Source organism: Candidozyma haemuli (assembly GCF_002926055.2).
Source record: "Candidozyma haemuli strain B11899 chromosome Unknown C_2014730914, whole genome shotgun sequence".
Classification (NCBI taxonomy): domain Eukaryota; kingdom Fungi; phylum Ascomycota; class Pichiomycetes; order Serinales; family Metschnikowiaceae; genus Candidozyma; species Candidozyma haemuli.
The window spans coordinates 1,098,328-1,120,885 of NW_020289904.1; the positions used below are offsets into that span (position 1 = coordinate 1,098,328).

The window sequence follows — 22,558 nt, forward strand, 5'->3', positions numbered from 1 at the left end:
GTATATACATAGGGAACTACTACCGCTATTTACAAGGTATAGTGTCCCATGGCGTTAGAAAGATGCTATGTCCTGATGGCATGGTATCTCTTACCTCTGAAGGCCATGAGTTTATTGTTTGCCTGGAACGACTCTGTTGGGTTAATGTCGACCAAGTCAATCTTAGTAGAACCAAAGATATTATCCGTTTTGTTCATAAGAATGTCCATCTCGTCATGAAGTTTGTGGTGCTTCAACCAATCAATTTCTCTTTCAATATCCACGTCGTGGTATCCAGTAACATGCACAGCACACTTGGAATCCAAAAGACCCTTCAAGGCCTTATCCCAATGAATCTCATCGGCGGTCTTAAATCCTGGGTGGAAGAGGAAGAAGACATCCAAGTATGGGTCGAACGGGAAAAGATCACCTTGATCATAGACTTCGTGGAAATATTTTGTGTGATGTATGAGCGTGATTTGCTCATCGTGTTTTCTTACCATTGGTCTGCCGTGAGGTCTGTTAGAGGGCATGAATGCCTTTGCCTCAACGTCAAAATATGACTGGGGACCAATGAAGTGGATCTCAAACTTCGTTTCTGGGAAAAGGTAGCCGAATTGCTTCCAAACGTATCCGGGCAACATGGCTTCCATCTTAGCACCCACAAGGAAAATCCTCATTGGTCTGTCCTTGAAGGTGATTTCCTTATTCTTTTTGATAGGCAGCGAGTACAAAGAATACCTCAATGCAGCCAAGGAACGCAAACCTTCCAAGGTAACTGGTCCCTTCGGAGTCAAGGCGTATGGAGAAAATCTGTGCAAAATGGCAGCTATGGTGATTGGATAAGTCAACACCTTGGTAGCCGCAGCCAAGTTATACTCGGTATTCATGGGATTGAAATCTCTGGTATAGAAGAAAGTGTCCCAGTTTTCTAAACTGACAGTGAAGTCACGCTCCTGGTTTCCCGGGAATATGAACTCATCAAACTTTCTTCCTGACCTTAAATCATGCTCGTATAAGTTGACCTTTTTCAAACGGTCATATTTCTTTTGCTCGTGATACTCCTTATCGTCCTCCCAGGCTTTACGGTCATGATGTGTTGGGATACCTGATATTGGACACACATAGTCGACTGGTTTATGGGTCACCGGGCATTTCGCCATGGCTCGGATGTATGCTGCTCTGGTTCTGATATCAGCGTAGGGGGACTCATCCCACTTCACCACCTCATGTTTATCAAGATCGCTACTACTGGAGTCGTCCAACAGAAGCAACTTCTTGAGGAAGCTGATATTTCTGCTCTGTTGGATCCCACTCCCCGTCTGGATATGATGGAGTGCAATGGGTCTGATGTGCGAGAGACGGAGTAACATGGCCACCTCGGAATATGGGCAAAGCTTGTCAAACAACTACTTCAAACAAAGAACGGCTGAACTGGTTCAAAACTATCTAGCTTTTCACTAGGCCCGGGTTTGTAGGTAAATTGATGCAGCAATGGAGACTAACAGTAAGTCTTTTTTTTTTTTTTATTCGATTACTTTTTCTATTGATTTTTTGTTAGATGCCAGATTTCGTGCGCACCTACTTAGCACTTCGGTGGGATCATACTAGACGAGAATCATATACGCCATATTCTATATTCTTGACTTTCTCTTAGGCTCTCTATTGAAGATCGACACGGTACGTTTCTTCTGCTCCGTCAACGTCGACCACAATGTCAACTGCGCCATCCTCGGGATTACCTATAATCTCCTTGATGTTTTCCTCGTTAATGTATAAGGGCATTGGATCTTGTTCATCTGAGAGCTCGACAAGATGCTCAGCACCTTCGGTAGCTGCCTGTTCTTCGTCCTGCGAAGGAACTGTAACTGTGACAACCTCTTTTTCCGTGACCGTCTTGACGCCAGGGTTGTTGATGGCCTTTTGTTTCCTTTGACCCACCTCACCTCTACTGAAATACTGGTAATTCCAGAGATTATGTGGTGCCTCATATTCAGGCAGATCAAAGGCCAAGTCCTCTGGTGAATCGCCGTCAATGTCAATCATAGTAACAGGATCGATCACTTGTAACAGAAGACTCTTTTTGGTATTCGACCCGTCTCTGACAGTTCTAATCAACGCTTTGAAGTTCCCAAAAAAATCGTATACCTCTAGCCAAATCGTGAAAGAATCTGACCAGCTGAGACGTTTTTGATCGTTCTCCTCGAAATATGGCGCAAGAAGTGTTCTTCCAACAGCATTGTAGAGTGTACGGCCAATTTGGTTGCCCAAGTCTTCCAACAGGTCTGCAAACCCATTGTGAATCACAATATTCCTGTTGTTATAGAAGGAACTAGTGGATGTGTATCCCACCTTGCTCTTTGCGAGATAAAACCCATACCCTAAGGACATCAATGAATGCTCATCCACTGAAATTTTGTTATCTCCTCTAACTGGGAAGTTATCGTGATCCCTGAGCCGGACATTTGAAGTGTAAGACTCAAAAGGACGTGGTGGTTCCTCTTCCTCACCAGCTCTCTCTTCGTCCACTAGTTGACAAGCTAGTTCAACCAGTGAATCCCGTATGCTTCTAAGAGGAGCAAATTGCTCTAGTGAACAAAGGTCGGGTACATGGATAACCATTTTATACAGACATGTCGTAAGTTCTGGGACGTCAATGATTTGGGGTTGGGAAAAGCCATGGGCATCCGGGTCACATTTATAGATTATCTCCACCGACCGTTGTCCATTAATCTCTTCGCAATAGGAGCCAGGTTGCATCTGCTGCTGTACAACCTGATGTGTTGAGCGGTGATGGAAAGGGGATGCTATATCGTCACCGAGCGTGAAGGTACTCTTACCCTGGGTGACGTATTTCTCTTTATGCTTTTGTGTGGCTTGGTTCCCAATTTTGATGCTATTTGATGTCGCATCGGTGAAGCGTCCCAAGAGATAAACCTGGTTTGGGTTGGCTGCCAAATGACGCTTCCGTCTCTCGGCGGGTGGTACTGCTTCATGGTACTGGATCACCTTATCAGCAAAGCAGTAGGCATAGGTCCAATAAAGACCACGAAGATCATATGCGAAGACACACTCGTCTGTAGGAAAAGACTTTTCGATTATGTCAATTGCCGTGGCAAGTAACCTGGCGTCGTTTACCGCATCCACCTGCTCCAGCGAGGACGTAAGCTCTTTCTCCTCGATCGAATCGATTAAGCCGCTGGGTATCGAGCATAAGTATTCATCCGTCCTATTACCACGATCAATAAAGTAACTCTCGAATGTGTTATTGGGATCATTGGTCCATTGACTTTTCAGAACACTGTTCTTGAGATCACGAACCATACTTTGTGGTATGAACGATTCAAATTGACGAATCTCAAATAGCGTATGCGAATGAAGATGCAAGCTTAGCACGCTTGACGCTAACGAAAATATATGTAGTAGCTGAAAAGGTTTCATTGGGTATTATAGAATCGGATGTAGACGTTGGTACGGTGTCTGTTCTCCACAGTACTACGCACATATGTTGATTTGGTATTTCCTGTAGATATCAGACCTACCCTATACTTCTACTCCAGGTATGAGTGAACCAACCGAAACCAAAGTGCCTGGCTTGAGTACTCCAGCTTTGACAAATGGAGAATTCACTGATGCATCGGCCGAAATGCCACCCAAGGTGGATGACGCTGAGACCCACAACACCTCGTTACTAGAGATCGCCAATGAACTAGATGGAAACATACAGCAGATATTGGATTTGATGGAGAAGAACGATAAAGATGTGTACCAGCAGTTGGACGATATCAGTGAACGTATCGAGCGTATGAAAAGACGCTGTGCCACTTCACCTGAGGAGCCAAAGAAATAACATCCTTCAACGGCGATTTGCATAGGAGAAAGACATTCGAGTGAAAGAGGTATGTCGAGAGATTAAAGCTTTCAGAGGCTAATGCTACAAGCTATTCTATTTGAACTTTTTGCTGAATGTAGATTCACTTGGCTCAAATGGGCTTCGTCAACACAGATTAGGGCCCATAGCGCCTTTATTTCGTCGATTCCGATGAATATTGCTGGTGAAGAAAAGAAAAACTAATTGATTCAGTCTCTGCTGGAAGCTAACTTTCTCTAATCTACATTATAAATAGGGTAGAATAATGGCATTGCATTATCGTGGGTTGTAGCTTAACCTCAACTATATATGCGCACCAGCATCTCATCTCTTGAGACAACTACTACATGGCACCCAAACGGTCTAAGAACCAACTTCGACGCGAGAAAGCCAAGCTACGAAAGCTTCAGAGCTCTACAGAAAATGCAACAGCACATCCTGAAGCCGTTACGAAGAAACATGACGACGATGCCAACGGTTCACCACTGCTAGCGAAGCCTGAAGCTGACAATGAACAGACTAAAGAGACCTCTATCGTGCCTGAGGCTAGTGAAAAGATAGATTCGGTCGATGCTAAACCTAATGATAAACCTGACGCTGTCAATGGAAATACCAAGTCTGATGTCTTGCCTCTTGATGAAGACTTGGCTAGTGACTTTCAGCATGTTTTTCGAAGATTTGAGGAGCCGTCTGCCCCAAAACAATCTCTTCAAGTTACGAAATCCAACACAGAATACTATTCGGACTCCTCTTCTGATGATAGTCTGGATGAAGAATTCGAGAAGCCTCTCTCGAGAAGGCAACAGCGCCTAAGAAACAAAGTATCCATCGCAGAGCTCAAGGCATCGACAGATAAACCCAATGCTGTGGCGTGGTATGATGCTGATGCTCCAGATCCATATCTTTGCGTGGCTTTCAAGACGTCGTTCAATGCTGTTGGTGTTCCATCGCATTGGCTGCAAAAGAAAGATTATCTCTCTGGCAAAAAGGGATTCGAAGTGCCTCCTTTCCGACTTCCAAAATACATCCAAGATACTGGTATCGCTGAGATGAGAAACTATGACCCTGATACTTTGAAGAAACAACAACGTGAAAGGGTCCAACCAAAGATGGGCAAGCTTGATATTGATTATCAGAAGCTTCATGATGCATTTTTTAAATTTCAAACAAAACCAAGACATTTAAAATTTGGTGAACTATACTGGGAGGGCCGTGAAAAGTCTGACCAGTATCGGGAAAGCGTTACACATATGCGACCAGGCGTCGTTTCAAAAAGATTGAGGGAAGCGGTCGGACTTTCGCTGAATGATACGGATGTGATACCGCCTTGGGTCACTCTAATGAACCTGGTAGGGAAACCGCCAGCCTTTAAGAACTGTATTATACCTGGTGTTGATGTAATTTATGATAATGGTGGTTATCGTACTAGCGACTCTCAAGGTTTGAAAATTAACGAGGGTCATACTTGGGGAGCCTTTGAAGCTGACATGGAGTCCGAGTACGAAGACGAAGACGAAGATGATGAAGAAGACGAGGAGGAAACGAGCGATCAAGAAAACCAGGAGCTGGATATTAATGATGACCATGTTGATGAAGCTGATGAAGCTGAGAAAGTGGATATTACTGAGTTCAGCAGATACAAGACCGACAACAAGCCTACAAACGAAGAGCAAAGTCATGGTTCATTATACAAAGTTTTGAAGGAAAGGGATGTGTCCACGTCAAAAGATACTGGCGAACGAAAGGCGGGTTACGATTTGGCAGATCATGAAGCCAATGACGATGCGGAACAGAAAAGTAGCTCCGCCGCTCAGGACCAGCAGGATAACGTGGATGATTTCGAGTTTTAAAACCCATACGCATTCTGGACGTCTCCATTCAAGAATAGAGTAGATTCATCGAAACCCAACTGGAACTCTGTTGGATTCATGAACCTCAAAAAGTCACGGTCGAAATCCTTGAAAATCTCTGTGTTGGATGCCATTGTAAGGTCTGGGAACTGAGGCAAAAATTCTTCAGGATCAAAGCTTGTACCGCTATCTGGAGTATTCTCGGTACCCTTTTCAACATCCTCCTGAACTTCAACTTTGATTCTCTTGCGACCATTGCTTGGAGCACTTGTGGGGTCTTTGAGCTTCTCCATCTCTTGACCCTTCATGGTTTGAGTGATATTAATATAGTCGAGTTTCATGGAGCTCTTCAGACTTTCAACCACCTTCTTCCACTTTACAATTCTGTCAACAATTAGTTTCACGCGGCCCGAAACAACGGAGTCGTATGCCTTAACATTATTGTCAAGAATAGATCTCACATTGTGGATATAATAGTCAAGCTTTTGCTTGATTTCATCAAAACCGTCCAACTCGAATCCCTTCGCTTTTGTCTTGATAAGAATAAGTAATCTCACCAATGAAATAAGCGCATGAACACACCTGTACTGCAACCATGTAGGGTAATTTTTAGATGAAATCTGGTTCATCTTGATGTAGTAACTCAAGATTGCGTCGCAAGCTTCTTTGAATCGGTTGACATGATGTTTTATGAGCGGAATTATTTGCAGATTGTCAGCCTCTGGCTTCATGTGGAAAATTTGCCAGCTTAGAAGCGTGTCATGGTTCATCATCATTAATTGATGATAGACAATAATTAGACAATACTTTCGTATCTCTGCTTCCGGTCTTGGTGCCAAAGTCTGTGGGTCAATTAACCCGCTTTCTGCTAGGATCATTGTCAACTCAACTTTAAAGCGTTCCAAACTGTTGGTGACGCTAGCAAATGTCGTATCATCTGAACGAGTCCTTACCTTAGCACCCGATTCAGTACTTAGGAAACTGACAGTGACACCATGAGAAATGAAATAGTCGAAAATTTCCTGCCCTTTTCTTACTAATCGCGTGAAGCAACACACAAATACATCCTCTGGGGTTGGTATTGATTGCTCGTATCGCGTAAGTAATTGCTTTATGGCGATATCATGTCTTAGACACCATGATACAATGCGGAATCTTGGTAAAGAAAAACTCAATGATCCACAACAACTGTAAACAGCCAAAAATGTTCTCAAGTTATTCCTCTCCAATGAATTATCATCTGCGAGAGCTTTGATTTGGTATGTTGAAACGTTACCAACGTCAGCACAAAGAGACACTCCATGGGCATTTACAAGGTCAACCTGGCTCCTGAATTGGCCCTTACGGTCCGATGGTATGGACCAAAGCGATAATAGAAGGCAAGAAATTGCCAAGTGGTAGGTGAACGCTGTAGAACGCTCAAAGATATGCTTTGAAATCTCTGTGGTGACGTAGTGGCTAAGAGTTTCATGAAGCCGCCTATTTGACTCCTTTGACGGACTTTCATCGGAAAGTGCGTTATCATTCACAGTGGTTATGAAGATGCACGTTAGGAGAAGAGTAGAATCCGTCTTCATAAGTGTATCGAAGTCATGCAAGCTTCTCAGTAGAGCCACGATGGGGAAAAAGGGAAGCATTTCGTTGAGGAAGTAGCTGAGACGTCTTCTTGCCTCTTGTTCAGAGAGCACCTTATGGGTGTAGATGAGCTCATGTGTGACATTTGTGTTGGGATGAATATTCGGAAGCCCGACTTGGATACTGGCCTTGCCATTCAAGCTGAAGCTGTCAGCTAGTCTGGCCCCTGCTTGGTTGAGCTTTGCTGAGAGGAGGGAAAGCAGCGAATGGAACTCACTGTTCTCCTGGGGTTGTTTCTCTTCGAAGAATTCCAACTCCTTATCGATACCATCAAGCAACTTTGTGATCCTCGAAGCAACCTGCTGATGCGTTCTGGTATGTTTCCTTTTCCTGGCATTCACTGCTGTTGGGTCTTCATCAACTGAACATTTGAGACCCAAATTGAAACATCTCTTACAGGTCTTGAAAGTTGGGTCCTCGTAGACACATTTACTCTTCAATCGATGACAGCGAGCGCAAGCTTTAGCAACTCGCCATTTAGACGAGAACTGGTCCTCTTGATGCATGTGTGATTCCATTTCATTAAGAAAAGTCGTATACTTTTACTCAAGTATGGGGAAACGGTCAAACTTCCTGTATAGCGCCATGGAAGCTAATACTTAGTCAAAGATTTACGAGGTTACTAGTATACAATACTCATGGTTTTATTATAAATGCTCTTATGAAGAAGGATCGAACTCAATGAATTCGGTTGTTTGTTAAGTGACACAAAAAAAGTAAAAGTACTATTTCGCTCACTCTGGATAGGCTTTTCCAGCAGTTGCCATCCATCGTTCAATTCCGCACTAACTAAATGCCACACAAGATCCTTCATCTCGAGTAATAATATCTGGTGAACTTTCTAACATCCACACATGCAATAGGGTTTTATGGTACAGTCGCAGGTAACGAAATTCATTAGATGTCAACCAATGGCTTTGGGTCCTTGATCTTATCGATCTTAGCACCGAATGCAGTAACACACTTGGCCATAGTAGGCGAGGATCTGGAGATCACATCAGTGAAGTAGAAGTTGCTGATTGGGTTCTTCAATGGAACACCGGCAGCCTTGAAGCTACCAAGTCTTCCAATGATGTCTTTAAGACCAGCTTGAGCGATGTCCTGAGAAACTGGCTCGATGACTTCATGTCTGACAAAGTGTGGAGCAATTTCACCCAATCTTTCTCTGACAGCGTACAAATCATCATATGGCAAAGGAGCACCAACGTATTCGGAAAGAGCTCTGATGATCTTCCAGTCCTCACGGGAGGAGCCTGGAGAGTTGGTGGCAGCTCTAGTGACTTGAGCTCTACCTTCCGTGTTGACGTAAGTGGCAGACTTCTCAGTGTAAGCAGCACCTGGCAAGATGACATCAGCAAAAGAGGCACCAATGTCACCATGGTGACCCTGGTAAATGACGAAAGCATCCTTTGGAATGTCGGAGCCCTTGATCTCATCAGCACCAAGCAAGTAGACAAACTTGGCCTTAGCAGACTCAGGAGTCAACTTCTGGAAACCAAGGTCCAAAGCGGCAGCACGAGAGGCTTCACGATGCAAAAGGTTGACACCATTCCATTCTTCGGTGTTGAAGTTCTTGGTCTTCGATGCGAATTCAGCGACGGTGTTGTAGACGGCCTTAGCGTCTTCAGATTCGGCAACACCAGAACCAACAATGATCAATGGGTTCTTAGCCTCGGCCAATCTCTTACCGTAGTCACCAGACAAGGCCTTCTTCAAGTCGTTGGCAGAAGCACCCAACTTGTCGTAGTTGAAGGTGGCATCGAAGTCCTGTCCGACGACAGAGATCTCCAAGTCTTGTCTCAACCACACCTTTCTAATTCTGGCGTTCAACACAGCGGCCTCGAATCTTGGGTTGGTACCAACAAGCAAGATTTGGTCAGCATCCTCGATACCATCAACAGTGCTGTTGAAAACGTAGTTAGATCTAATGTCAACACCGTGAGCATCAGTGGCCTGCTTAACATCAGTGACAGTGTTTTCAGAGCCCAACTTGTTAACCAAGTCCTTCAAAGCGACCATGGCCTCAGCGTCAGCAAAGGTACCAGCAATGGCCTTCAACTCGTCACCATTTGGCTTAAGCTTGTTGTAAGCGGCAGCAATGGTGGAAAGAGCCTCATCCCAAGTTGCTGGCTTGAAGCTGTCACCATCCTTGATCAAAGGATTGGTCAATCTCTGTGTCTTCAAACCATCGCAGGCGAATCTGGACTTGTCGGAGATCCACTCTTCGTTAATCTCATCGTTCAAACGTGGCATAACTCTCATAACTTCAATACCTCTAGCGTCAACTCTGACGTTAGAACCAAGGGCATCCATAACATCGATGGTCTCAGTTCTCTTCAACTCCCAGGGTCTAGCTCTGAAAGCGTATGGCTTGGAGGTCAAAGCACCAACGGGACACAAGTCAATGATGTTACCAGACATCTCGGAGTTGATGTTTCTTTCGATGTAAGTACCAATCTGCAAGTCATTACCTCTACCGGTGGAACCCAACTCAGTGGCACCAGCAACATCGTTCATGAATCTCACACATCTGGTACAGTGAATACATCTGTTCATGGAAGTCTTGACCAATGGACCGATGGCCTTGTTTTCAACGGCTCTCTTACCGGTAACTTCCTTAAATCTACCTCTGTCAGCACCGTATCTGTTGGACTGTTCTTGCAAATCACACTCACCACCTTGGTCACACACTGGACAGTCCAAGGGATGGTTCTCCAACAACATCTCGGTGACACCTTCTCTGGCTTTCTGGATTCTGTCACTGTCAGTGTGGACAACCATACCTTCTTGCACTGGCACAGCACAAGAGGCAATCAATTTAGGCATTCTCTCGACATCAACAAGGCACATTCGGCAGTTACCTGCGATGGCCAATTTGTCATGGTAACAGTAACGAGGAATAGTAACGCCAGCCTTGTCGGCAGCCTGGATGATACTGGAGCCAGCTTCTATCTGGACTGTTCTACCATCAACAGTAACGTTGACTTCAGCCAAGCGCCTGGCTGAGCTCGATAAAAGTCTTCTCGAAGAAACCGAATAAAGCGATCTCAACATGATGCTAATATTTATAAGGGAAATGAAGCGTCTATTGGGGTTCGAGGGGAAGAGCAGGCTGTTCGGGATGTCAGTACGCTTGATCTTTTTTTTTTTTTTTCTAACGCTTGACCTCTAAGTTTTTTGTATGTAGGTATGTTTTATGGAAATTCTCTATTGGTTTTTGAGCTGCCTTTACTAATGGAGCAATAATCTGTTTCTGATAGGCTGCCTGCAGCTAAGTGCGCTCGGTGAGAGACGGGACGACCCAGCACGGAAATTAGAGAAACCAACACCGCCAGAGAAAGAAGTGTATGACCGATGGCTTAAATAAGCAGAGATGAAGCTTCTGAAAACGTGTTTTCTCAAACTTCTTTCCTTCATTGACTTTCTCCCTTTTTGTGTAGTCATTTACAGATTTTACATGGGCCAGTGCGCATTGAAGGTGCACAATTGGGCAGTCTCAATTGGCTCTACAGATTTCGCAGTGACCGGTCTGTGAGGCACTCCGAGATTCATGCTCGGCTCTGGAACTGGGAAGCTTAGACTGTGGAGGCTGGCAAGGTGGAACAGACAGAGAGTTTGGATTTGGGATGTGGGATTTATTTTGGGGCTTTCCGGTCCAAGGGGTTTCTATGAGTAGTTTTATTTAATTTTTTGTTCTTTTTCCTTTTTTTTATTTGGATTGTTTTTTGTTTATTGGCCTGTAATTTGGTCTGCTTATGGAATGGACCGAACTCCGTGGTGGCTAATAGGTTGCACTAATTTCTTGAAAGCTTACTGAAGAAGTCTGGGTCATCGATTCATGCTGGGTGGTGATTAGTTATTTCATTTTGATTTTATTGTAGGGTTTGTGGAAATGATCCCATTGGCGTTGGTTATCCTTTGATTATAGAGTTGGGTCCGTCAAAAGGATAAATAACTTAGCTAGGCCCAATTGTACTCCGACTTCTTTCATCCTGTCTTCTTTAGATCCGTCTCTCTTCTTTTTCGTTTTTATTTTAAGTTTCTTAAATTATTGTAGGTTTGGCCTACTTTAATAATTTCGGTATAAAACTGTCATTCGAAGGGAGAACTCAACAATACCAAAAACTTTCAAAAAGAAAAAATAATTCATGTTTACCTTGAAAATGATTTAAACACGCTAAAATAGAATTAAAAAAGTATTCTATTGTATTTAAGGTCAAGGATTCGTAGTTTCTACCTCTTCAAGATCGATTCGTGAACTGACCTCGATACTGTCAGTAATCCCTATAAAAGCTTCCCCGAAACAAAGTATAAGTCCCTATAATCTAGCCAACAGCAATTCTCCAGATAATTTGGCGATCTAAAATAATCTTTCATGGACGAAATATGGAATTCTACGAAGAACCCTCTCCACATCGCAACCACCGTTTTAAAACGAGCCAGATCCCTTCAGGGCATTTACAAATTGATGGGTATTAAGCCCACAGCCTTCAACTTATAGAGACCTTTATTATTATGCTAGCTTGTCGTCAACGACTATTCCTCCTTCTTTTCTTCTTCAGGTGCCATAACCATGAATAGAGCCAATGGGATCACCACCCACATCCAGTTCTTCTGCAACCACAGTTTAGCATCTTCTTGAACCTCTTCTTCAACTTCCTCTTCGATTTCAGTCTGCTTGCCGTCGATCTCCACGGTCTTCTTTCTAATCACTTTTTGCTTCACGGGCTCAGCTTTCTGTTTTTGCTTTTGTCTGACAAACGGCTTCAAGTTTGGAGATGGAGCCAGCAAAACGTCTACCAACTCAGTGCTCCATTCTTCATCACCAGCATGGAAGGCAATGTCTTCTATCTCTCTATCCTTGTTCAAGAACAAGACAAACCTTCCCTTGGGGCTGGATTCCTTGGTTTGAAGGAACGTGAAGCATTCTCTATTTGGTATATGCCTCGTTCCTAAGCAAATGCTCTCATGGCTGGGCAAGTCGCTTATGGCAACATACTCAGTATTATTGGTAGCCGTGTCGTACTTTATCTGACCTAAGCTTACTGTGGATGCAGAATTGACAGACTTGCTGAAGACATCAACAGTCTTTTCGGTAGCTTCAGCAAAGGCAGAATATGCCAAAATTGGGTATAATAGTATTGATGTAAACCTCATATTGATAAGTCCTTTTGTTCCCAGGCTTGGTGTGCTTCGGTGATATTTCGCATTTGGCTTGAATTAACTAGTAGTGTATCTGATATCACCTTCCAGCTTGAATGTCATGTACGCTTAGAAGCCGACACATTCTTCGAAGATTCAAATCGACCCTTCAAGACATTCAGACTTCCAGAGAATATCTCGAATATGGAAGACTCAACCAAAAGGACGTGACAAGCACCACTTTTCGAGGAACTCTATATGAGCTATATGCTAAAGAGTACTTGGAACACAGGCTACACTGTTATGAGATGACGAGAGTGGGCGGTGCCATGGATAACGGGATTGATATATTTGGAAAATGGAATTTGGGTTTCTATTGGAATCGACTTACAGACGAGAAGAAATCAAAGAAATACCCTCAAAAGACCGTCCTCTCTGCCTCCAAGCAGTATAATGAGGCCACAGGCGGTAAAGTACCCAAGCAAATTGATTTGGAAAATCAAATACAAGTGTTCGTCCAGTGCAAAAACTACAAAAGACGAATTCAGGCGTCAACAATACGAGAACTTGCGGGCATCTATGAGTACCATGCAAAGACAGCATTAGACCGAATGAGAACCTTCTTCTTCCTACTACTGCCGTTTGCGTTAACAAAACAAGCGCAGCGTCAATTCGACATAAGCAGTGTGCCGCTTGTGCATTTTAAAGTTTCATCGACAAAAGTGGAAGAGGCTGACCAAAACAATCAGGCTGTGGACACGTTAGATGAACCGCCAACAATCTACATGAATCCTAAAGCACGACTGCTACTACAAGGATTGGAACAAGGAATAGTCAAAAATCAATTTTAATTATACATACATTCATGGCAAATCCTATAAAGATTATGGCGGCTCACCAGCTTTAAGCGGTTGGCTCGGCCTTGACAGTCTTGGTAAGGTAAGCGGTAGACACAACTCTGGTAACAGTGACAACCTCAGTGACAACCTTACCGTCGACGGTATTAACAAGAGTATCACTAGAGCAGGAAACACGCACAGTAGTGAAAGTAGAAGAAGGATTTTGCACGGTAACGGTCACCAAGTCATCCTGAGGGGCCTGAGTGGTAGTGGCCTCAGCAGCGACAGTAGTCTTAGAACCATCACCTGGAACATTAGGTTGAGCGCCAGCGTTAACACCCTTGGATGGAGTTGGCTTGGCCTCTTCAACTGGAGTCTCTTCAGCTGGAGTCTCAGCAGCGGCCTTGGTGGTGGAAGTAGCAGAGGTCTGAGCAGGCTTGGAGGAGGTAGAAGCTGGAGCAGATGGAGATTCTTCCTCAACATTACCCAAAAGGTAGTTCTTGAGCTGCTGAGTGAAAGAGACACCCTCGCTGTTCTTGTTGCTAGCACCAGAAGAAGCATCCCACAACATGAAACCACCAAAGTTCTTGTTGTTCAAGATGTCCAGGCCAACGTTCTTCTTCACCTTGTCGAGGTCAGCGTAACCAGAGCCAGCAGAGCTTGGGGCACCTGGCAAACCAACATACAACTTGATATCTTTGTTAGGAGAGTCCTCCTCAGCAAACTTCTGCCAAGTGTCCCAGTTGAAGTTGTCACCGAGACCACAGTAGTTGTTGTAGAATTGAATGAAAGCGAAATCGATTTGAGTCTCAGCCAAGATGTCACCGGAGGAAGCATCTGGGTAGACACACTGAGGAGCGGCAGCCAAGTAGTATTGTCTGGAAGAGTCCTTGGAGAATTGCTTTCTCAAGGCGTTGGACAAAGCAACAGTACCGGTAGGGTTGTTGTTCTCCAAGTCAAAGTCGAAACCATCAACGATAGCATCGTTGAAAGGTCTCTCGTCGTCAGAACCAGCACCGAACTTGTTCCACAAGGTCTCAGCGAATTTTTCAGCGTCGGAGTCAGCGTTAGGGCCGTGGAAACCGTAGCTACCAGAGGCACCACCCAAGGAAAGCAAGATCTTCTTACCCTTGGACTGACAGGTCTTGATGTCCTCACCGATCTGAGGGCAGTGGAGAACACCGTTGCTGAAGGAGCCACCACATTGGTTGGCAAAGTTCAAGGACAATTCAGGGAAGCCAGTGACGAAAGAGACAAGGACAATGTCGGTGTCGTCGTTGTCACAGTAGGCGCTCAATCTGTCCTGGTTACCGTAGGAGTTCTGACCCCAGTAGACGGCAACGTTCTTGTTGGAGGAGGCGGAGAAGGCAAGAACCTTTCCAAGGAGAGATACAAGGAGTAAAAGGAATGTCTGGGAAAGCATTTTTTTCAGTCTTTAGTTGGAGGTAAAGGAGTGACTAGTTGGGGGTATCAAGTGTCAAAGGAGTGACTGGGGTTGAGTATAATAGAACCACTAGGGAACTAAAGGGTATCAAAGGAATGAAGGAGGGTGGGTGAAAGAGTGACTGAATAACCTACAGAAGAAGAAGAAGAAAAAAAAAAAAAGCTCGACTGGAGCAAGATATCTGGGGGTATTTAAACTCGAAGGAGGAGGAGGAGGTGAACGCGATGATGGAAAGCGAAGGGGTCCGAGGTGGGCTGCAACCTATGGAAGATGAGGGCGTATAGTGCATACTATTGTTGGCGCACAGACCTGCAAAGGAGAAGCATGTAGTTTAAAACGGATACGGTAACCACACTTTAGGATCAGACACAGAAACAAATCAGGTCGTTGGTGCTTAATTGGATATATCACCCAGCATTTTTGCAGCAAAACCAGTGCACGGAGTGTACACAAGCCAACGCCAGAGCCGTGTTTTCTAACCTCTAGTGCAGAAGCCGCGTCAGATGTTGACTTTTCGCGGTAGCCACACAGGCCGCGAAAAACTCCCATTCGCTGTAAAGGTACCTTCTATTTTGCACTCTCTGGATATAGCTACTTGGCTGCATGGACTTTTGCATCTCCTAACCGACAGTGTTTTGCGTTAGGTAGTATTTTGTCAACACTGCGATGCTCTTTACAGTAGCGAAAAATATGCGCTGATTAAACCGAGCCGGAAAGTTACTGCAAGTTTCAGGAAAGAACCTTCAGTGTCAGAGTAAAACGCCGTCGTTGTTTCATCATTGTAAGGCGGGTTGTTGTAACATGCCTCTTGGCTTGAAAAAAACCACAATACTATGGTTTGCAGCTCGGCACAAAAAGCCTATTCTTCTCTATGTTGCGTTTTGTCTAAAACCTCAACGGTACTTCTTTCCGCGAAAGAAGGTAGAAGTGCTGGCTGCCAACGCCAACTGGGAAACATCTTCCCCGAAAAAGTCGAGCAACGTTTTTAAATCGACGCATTCGAATGAAAATGTTACCGAAGCGAAATCTAAGCCCGCAATTTGTCACATTTGCTACTTGAAAATGGATGGCTACTACTGTAGTTGGTGGTGCCATCTGGGGTGCACCAGCGCCATGCAGAGAGGGACTTGTCGGTTGAGGTTTTTTACGAGCGCCTCAGAAGTAGTCGTAGAGGCTCATTACCTGGTGTTACAAAACCGAACAGACAAAGCCTTCCGGTTTGTGGGTAGCAACGATGTGGGGAGCGGTCATGGAAAGGGTCCCAATGGAATGTGATGTCATTTTGGGCCTAGTGGAGACTCCAAGGGGACTCCGAATGCACCTAGCTGCCTGAACATGGCTTAGCCAAAGCCGCCAAAGCCATTAAACACTATTTGGGAATGATATCAATGTCATGCTAGTAACCACCTTGGGTTCATAAGTGTCTGGACCAGATCATTGTCCTCCTTCCAATGTAAATGATCGCCATGTTTTGTCTTGGAATGGCTGCAAACTCCTCCTATAGCTCGCTCGCGATATGTCAGTAACTGTGCGCTACCGCCTATTACCAACTCCTTTGGAGGAACGTCAAACATCTGGAAAAAGTACCCCTTTCTTCAGATCCACAAACTCCACAATACAAACTGCACAACCAAAGAAACGATTTCCCACAATAACGTCCCTTCGGCAGAACCTTCTGGGGTAGCTCATTTGTATGGTCGTGACTGATCGCGAAAGATACCACTTCGCACCTTCACAGGCACCCTCTTGTTTTACCACCAAAGCAGGTACAAGACGCGAGCCCTTTCAACCCCTTGATTCAAATTGGTGTTTCATTTTTGGTGCTTGTGCTTTGGATTTGTCCTGTGCTTTGGACTTGTAAAAGGCAAGCTTATGTTTTGCATTGTGGAGTATGAGTTTGTATGGCTGCAATTGGGTGCAAATGGTAGCCTGAAGCCACACCGCCAGCTAAGACACGCTTGAGCCACCAAACTAGATCGATCTACAAGCCGTAGAGAAGGCGGTCAACGGCATGAATGGATAAGCTTTCATAACAAATAAACAGTTTCAAGTGATCCAGATCAAACCAAAATGGTCTGGCTGGAAGCTTATATCTGGTGTTTGTTTGTGCTGCCGGTGGACCGACCTCAAGCTTTGGTGAACAAGGTTTGGTCGTCAAGGTTTGGCTTGGTCATGTCAAACATCCGTACCGCCCTTATACGTCCATGACGTCAATTAAAACTACAGCCCACGAGTCATACGATTCTTGACTCGGATCTATTAAAATTTCTCTCATGGAATTGGCGTTTCTTGCCTGTGGCACATTATTTTTGCGCCTATCTATTGGGAAAGTGTCCATCCGTCTCCACCCGCGAACACACTGTGGGAGCACGTGCTATGAATTTCACGATCCCAAATACCAAGTCAATGGCATGTTTAAATAAGAAAGGGCTGAGGTTGGCTGGAATTGACAATTTAATCTAATGTCTAAATCAGAAGCCATTGATTTAGGGGCAATTTACATTCCCGCCCCCTATCATGGGTTAGGCTGCATCTGACCAATAAGAAAAAACGCAGGACGAACCGCAAGCCCAAAGGTACTTTTGTAACCAATGAAATTGCTAGTCTTGCCGCTGTGTTGTTCAACAAACACCCAAAATGGTATTTGGCCGGTAGAAAGCATGTGAACTCCTGCATAGGTGGGGAGAATCCGCCGAAATTTCGGCGAATATTTCTCATTGTGCAGTCCTCGCTCAGTTACCCGGGGCCATGTTTTGCAGCTAAGCCCTTGGGGGCCGTGGGATCCCTTCCTTCTGGTAGGCCCCTTTCCCTCCCAAAAACAATATATAAAGGGTGGATTCCCCCCTCCTCGTTGGATTTTCTTTTCCTCTTTTTTCTCTTTAGGTTCTTTATCAATCCTATATCTATTCTTCAATGTCTGTTAACTTCAACACTAAAGCTGAGACCAGAGACGGTTCTCTTTACACCAAGTTCACTTACGAGTCTGCCATTGTCGAGAAGAAGGAGGCTGGCTCTCTTTCTGTTACTCCAACTGCCACCGACTACGAGTTCAAGGTTGACTTGGAAACCCCAAAGACTGGTTTATTGTTGGTTGGTTTGGGCGGTAACAATGGTACCACCTTGGTGAACGCTATCTTGGCCAACAAGCACAACATTTCCTTCGAGAACAAGGAAGGCCGTGTCGAGCCAAACTACTTTGGTTCCGTCACCCAGGCTTCTACCGTGAAGCTCGGTGTTGACAAGGAGGGTAACGATGTGTACGCTCCATTCAACTCCATCTTGCCAATGGTTCACCCTAACGACTTGGTTGTTGGCGGTTGGGATATCTCCAAGATGCCATTGGACCAGGCCAGTAAGAGAGCCAAGGTCTTGGACGTTGACTTGCAGAAACAGGTGGCTGGTTACACCAAGTCGATTGTTCCATTGCCATCTGTCTACTACCCAGACTTCATTGCTCTTAACCAGAAGGACAGAGCCGACAACATCTTCAACGTTGACAGCAAGGGCGAAGTCACCACCGAGAACAAGTGGGCTGATGTCGAGAGAATTAGAAAGGACATCAAGGAGTTCAAGGAGGAGAACAAGTTGGACAAGGTTATTGTCTTGTGGACTGCCAACACCGAGAGATACTCTGAGATCATCCCAGGTGTCAACGACACTGCCGACAACTTGATCAAGTCTATCAAGGAGTCTCACAGTGAGGTTTCTCCATCTACTGTGTTTGCTGTTGCATGTATCTTGGACCAGGTTGCCTACATCAATGGTTCTCCACAAAACACCTTTGTTCCAGGTGCTATTGAATTGGCCGAGAAGCACAAGTCCTTCATTGGTGGTGATGACTTCAAGTCTGGTCAGACCAAGTTGAAGTCTGTCTTGGCTCAATTCCTCGTGGATGCTGGTATCAAGCCATTGTCTGTTGCCTCTTACAACCACTTGGGTAACAATGACGGTTACAACTTGTCTGCTCCAAAGCAGTTCCGTTCCAAGGAGATTTCCAAGGCTTCTGTCATTGACGACATGATCCACTCTAACGATATCTTGTACAACGACAAGAAGGGTAAGGACGTGGACCACTGTATTGTTATCAAGTACATGCCAGCCGTGGGAGACTCCAAGGTTGCCATGGACGAGTACTACTCCGAATTGATGTTGGGAGGTCACAACAAGATTTCTATCCACAATGTGTGTGAGGACTCCTTGTTGGCCACCCCATTGATCATTGACTTGGTTGTCATGACCGAGTTCTTGCAGAGAGTCAGCTACAAGAAGGTTGGCGAGAAGGAGTACGACAACTTCTACGCTGTGTTGACCTTGTTGAGTTACTGGTTGAAGGCACCATTGGCTAAGCCAGGATTTGAGCCAATCAACGGATTGAACAAGCAGAGATTAGCCATTGAGAACTTGTTGAGATTGTTGAGAGGATTGCCACTTGTCAACGAATTAAGATTCGAGGAGAGATTGGTTTAGAGAAGGCCGAAACAGAAGATCAAAATAATCAGATAAAGAAAGTATAATAGTTTAATATAATTTGCCAAGAGAGATTCCCGCCGAAAACCCTTTTCCAGGGCTTTCCAATGTACTGGTTCGAGAGCGGCAGCCAGCAGGCGGCTAAAAGAAGCCCCAGCGTCATGTGCGACCCAACAAACCCTTTGGGTTTCCACAATGAGACGAGTCGCGGTTTGTCCCATTACAATAGTTAAAATCGCAAGGCCACAGAGTAGAGAAAATGTGGAAAGAAACCCACAAAAGAGAGAAGCACCCGAGGTAAAGAAGAAGGAGGGGAGGGCAGGTTAAGGACGGCTGGATCAAGGGATGAATTTTTTGGGGGAATCCTGAAGCATCCCAGCCGCGGCACCCGCCTAAATGTATAGTTCCTCGGCGAAAAAGGCCCCAAGGCCCTACCGGGACATTACTTAGCCGAGACTTAGTGTGGGTGCAAAAAAAACAGACAAAGAAGACAGTCACCTTAAGAGAATGCCAACATGGAAAAAAAGCATCCCACAATTAAAAGCCAAGTGTCAACAATTTCCCATGTAGGGTCTCGCCCTTAAGAGAATAAAATAAAATAAATATGGAAACAGAAGCTTGTGGGGAGCCGCCCGCCAGTCATCCAAGGTGGAAGGGGAAATAGTAAATCCTGGGCACTTAGGGCAGAGAAAAATTTACAGCAAAAAAAAAAAAAAAAAAAAGAAAGCGAATTATTTTTCTTCGTACCCAAAAGCGCACAATCTTTAATTCAGGGTACCTGTGAAACTTGCGCACTTCCCAGCAAGAGGAATAGGTTGGGTTGCAACGTAGAGCAACTCGGCCCAGACCAAAACATCTTAAGAGGCACAAAGTGGAACGTCTCTAGGCAAAAGAAGGGTTAGGAGATGTTTGCCGGAAGATGTAGGTGTAGATGAAACAGTCTGATTTGGGTGGTGCAGCCAACCAGGGAGAGGCAGGTGCACGATCGGGCTGTTCTTGGTTCCACATCTTTCCTCTTTACGGTCATGAGGCTGTCATCGGGGAGGGCCAAATGTGAGTTTTATGCACACCCGATTATCTTTCAGTCTCCGCCCGCAACTTATATAAGCAGCCAGTAACCCAATTGTCGCCCCCTCATCCGACGGAAAAAAACCACAAGAAACCACCCACCACAACAAATTGACCGATATCATGGCCTTGGTTACTGTCGAAGTAGGCGAAGCCAGAAAGGGCGAAGGTGCCCCAAGAAGAAGAGCTGCTCAAAGAGACGGAGCTATTGAAAGACCCATTGACTCCAAGGCAACAACGCTTCCAGAGTTTTTTGAGGAGTGTGTCAAGAGACATGGCGACCGTAAGGCCATGGGCTGGAGAGACTTGAAGGAGGTGCACGTGGAGACGAAAAAAGTGACGAAGATTGTCGATGGTGAAGAAACCAAGGTTGATAAGGATTGGGAGTATTTTGAAATGTCCTCTTACCGTTACCAGACTTACCCAGAAGTGCTTGACTTGGTTAAGCAGTATGGTCGTGGTTTGGTGAACATTGGCATCAAACCTAACCAGGAGAACAAGTTGCACATTTTCGCCTCCACCTCCCACAAGTGGATGAAGACTTATTTGGCCACCCAGACCCAGAACATTCCAATTGTCACTGCCTACGACACTTTGGGTGAGCAGGGTTTGACCCACTCTTTGGTGCTCACTGAGTCCAACGCTATCTTTACCGACAACAATCTTTTGAGCGCCTTGATCAATCCTTTAAAGAAGGCTGAAAACGTCAAGACTATTATCCACGCGGAGAAGATTGACCCAGAGGACAAGCGCGCCGGCGGCAAATTCTACCGTGAGGCTAAGGAAGCCAAGGAGAAGATTCAGGAAATCCGTCCGGACATTAAGTTTGTCTCCTATGATGAAGTTATTGAGGCTGGTAAGGAAAAGCCTTCCGAGAAGTTCCAGTACACTGCTAAGCCAGAAGATGTTTCTTGTATCATGTTCACATCCGGTTCCACCGGTGATCCAAAGGGTGTCCTTTTGACCCACGCCAACATTGTCGCTGGTGTCAGTGGTCCATCTACTTGTGCCGGTAGAGATTTGGTCAGTAACAATGATCGTGTTATCGCATTTTTGCCATTGGCCCATATTTTCGAGTTGGTGTTCGAAGTTCTTACCTTCTGGTGGGGTGGCTGTCTTGGTTACGCCAACGTCAAGACTTTGACTGACACTTCTGTGAAGAACTGTAACTCTGACTTGCAAGAGTTCAAACCTACCATTATGGTGGCTGTCGCTGCTGTCTGGGAAACGGTCAGAAAGGGTATCTTGGCCAAGGTCAAGGCTTTGCCAACCGTCACCCAAAAGATTTTCTGGGCTTCTTACAAGGCCAAGACTGTCTTCACTAACAACAAGATCCCAGGTGGTTCTATCTTTGATATCGTTTTCAAGAAGGTTAGAGCTGCCACTGGTGGCCACTTGCACCACGTCTTGAATGGTGGTTCCCCAGTCTCGAGGGACACTCAAGTATTTATTTCCACTTTGATTGCCCCAATGTTGGTTGGTTACGGTTTGACCGAGACTTGTGCCAACTCCAGTATTCTTGAGCACAACCGCTTCGAGTACGGCTCTGCTGGTACCATTGTTGGTTCTGTTACAGCCAAGTTGATCGATGTCCCAGAAGCTGGTTACTTTGCAAAGGACAACCAGGGTGAGGTTTTGTTGAAGGGTGCTCCAATCTGTTCCGAGTACTACAAGAATCCTAAGGAAACCAAGGAGGCATTCACTGAAGATGGCTGGTTCAAGACAGGTGATATTGGTGAGTGGGACTCTAACGGTGCTTTGAAGATCATTGACCGTAGAAAGAACTTGGTTAAGACCGCCAACGGTGAGTACATTGCCTTGGAAAAGTTGGAGTCCATTTACAGATCTAACGCTGTTGTTTTGAACATCTGTGTCTACGCTGACCAGAACAAGGTCAAGCCAATTGCTATTGTCATTCCAAATGAAGCTGCCCTTAAGACTCACCTTAAGGACGATAAAGTCTACAGTGATTCGGAATTGCAGTCTAAGGAGCTCGCTACTTTATGTCATGACAAGAAGACCATTAGCTCTGTTCACAAGTCCTTGGTGGCTACTGGTAAGTCGCAAGGTTTGAAGGGCATTGAGTTGATTCAAAACGTTGTCCTTGTTGATGATGAATGGACTCCTCAGAATGGTTTCGTTACTTCTGCCCAGAAGTTGCAGAGAAGAAAGATCTTGGCTGAATACAAGGAAGGTGTTGACGCTGCTTACAAATAATTGTTATGCCTATCGTTTCCCAATTGTTGGTTGTTGGAGTTTTTGT

General features: G+C 45.1%; 10 protein-coding genes across 10 annotated transcripts; 4 read left to right on the top strand and 6 right to left on the bottom strand. All coding sequences in view use genetic code 12, as the record gives it.

Moving 5' to 3' along the window:
- Positions 1-65: 65 nt before the first annotated feature.
- Positions 66-1,352, bottom strand: MSS51 (Mss51p; the record flags this gene model as incomplete). The annotated part of the gene is made up of 1 exon (XM_025485802.1): positions 66-1,352. One exon carries the CDS (start codon positions 1,350-1,352, stop codon positions 66-68), a length of 1,287 nt encoding a protein of 428 aa, XP_025341267.1.
- A 289-nt stretch (positions 1,353-1,641) lies between these two features.
- Positions 1,642-3,303, bottom strand: CXQ85_002115 (uncharacterized protein; the record flags this gene model as incomplete). The annotated part of the gene is made up of 1 exon (XM_025485803.1): positions 1,642-3,303. One exon carries the CDS (start codon positions 3,301-3,303, stop codon positions 1,642-1,644), a length of 1,662 nt encoding a protein of 553 aa, XP_025341268.1.
- Positions 3,304-3,541: 238 nt separating this feature from the next.
- CXQ85_002116 (U2 snRNP complex subunit) lies at positions 3,542-5,700 on the top strand (the record flags this gene model as incomplete). The annotated part of the gene is made up of 2 exons (XM_025485804.1): positions 3,542-3,782; positions 4,187-5,700. The coding sequence occupies 2 exons, from the start codon at positions 3,542-3,544 to the stop codon at positions 5,698-5,700; spliced, it is 1,755 nt and encodes a 584-aa protein (XP_025341269.1).
- A 28-nt stretch (positions 5,701-5,728) lies between these two features.
- Positions 5,729-7,841, bottom strand: ZCF39 (Zcf39p; the record flags this gene model as incomplete). The annotated part of the gene is made up of 2 exons (XM_025485805.1): positions 5,729-5,759; positions 5,785-7,841. 2 exons carry the CDS (start codon positions 7,839-7,841, stop codon positions 5,729-5,731), a joined length of 2,088 nt encoding a protein of 695 aa, XP_025341270.1.
- Positions 7,842-8,232: 391 nt separating this feature from the next.
- On the bottom strand, positions 8,233-10,389 carry CXQ85_002118 (uncharacterized protein; the record flags this gene model as incomplete). The annotated part of the gene is made up of 1 exon (XM_025485806.1): positions 8,233-10,389. One exon carries the CDS (start codon positions 10,387-10,389, stop codon positions 8,233-8,235), a length of 2,157 nt encoding a protein of 718 aa, XP_025341271.1.
- Positions 10,390-11,871: 1,482 nt separating this feature from the next.
- On the bottom strand, positions 11,872-12,492 carry CXQ85_002119 (uncharacterized protein; the record flags this gene model as incomplete). The annotated part of the gene is made up of 1 exon (XM_025485807.1): positions 11,872-12,492. One exon carries the CDS (start codon positions 12,490-12,492, stop codon positions 11,872-11,874), a length of 621 nt encoding a protein of 206 aa, XP_025341272.1.
- Positions 12,493-12,593: 101 nt separating this feature from the next.
- On the top strand, positions 12,594-13,328 carry CXQ85_002120 (uncharacterized protein; the record flags this gene model as incomplete). Its single annotated transcript, XM_025485808.1, has 1 exon — positions 12,594-13,328. One exon carries the CDS (start codon positions 12,594-12,596, stop codon positions 13,326-13,328), a length of 735 nt encoding a protein of 244 aa, XP_025341273.1.
- A 52-nt stretch (positions 13,329-13,380) lies between these two features.
- Positions 13,381-14,739, bottom strand: CHT3 (Cht3p; the record flags this gene model as incomplete). The annotated part of the gene is made up of 1 exon (XM_025485809.1): positions 13,381-14,739. The coding sequence occupies one exon, from the start codon at positions 14,737-14,739 to the stop codon at positions 13,381-13,383; it is 1,359 nt and encodes a 452-aa protein (XP_025341274.1).
- A 2,934-nt stretch (positions 14,740-17,673) lies between these two features.
- INO1 (inositol-3-phosphate synthase) lies at positions 17,674-19,227 on the top strand (the record flags this gene model as incomplete). Its single annotated transcript, XM_025485810.1, has 1 exon — positions 17,674-19,227. The coding sequence occupies one exon, from the start codon at positions 17,674-17,676 to the stop codon at positions 19,225-19,227; it is 1,554 nt and encodes a 517-aa protein (XP_025341275.1).
- Positions 19,228-20,418: 1,191 nt separating this feature from the next.
- On the top strand, positions 20,419-22,512 carry FAA4 (long-chain fatty acid-CoA ligase; the record flags this gene model as incomplete). The annotated part of the gene is made up of 1 exon (XM_025485811.1): positions 20,419-22,512. The coding sequence occupies one exon, from the start codon at positions 20,419-20,421 to the stop codon at positions 22,510-22,512; it is 2,094 nt and encodes a 697-aa protein (XP_025341276.1).
- Positions 22,513-22,558: the final 46 nt, after the last annotated feature.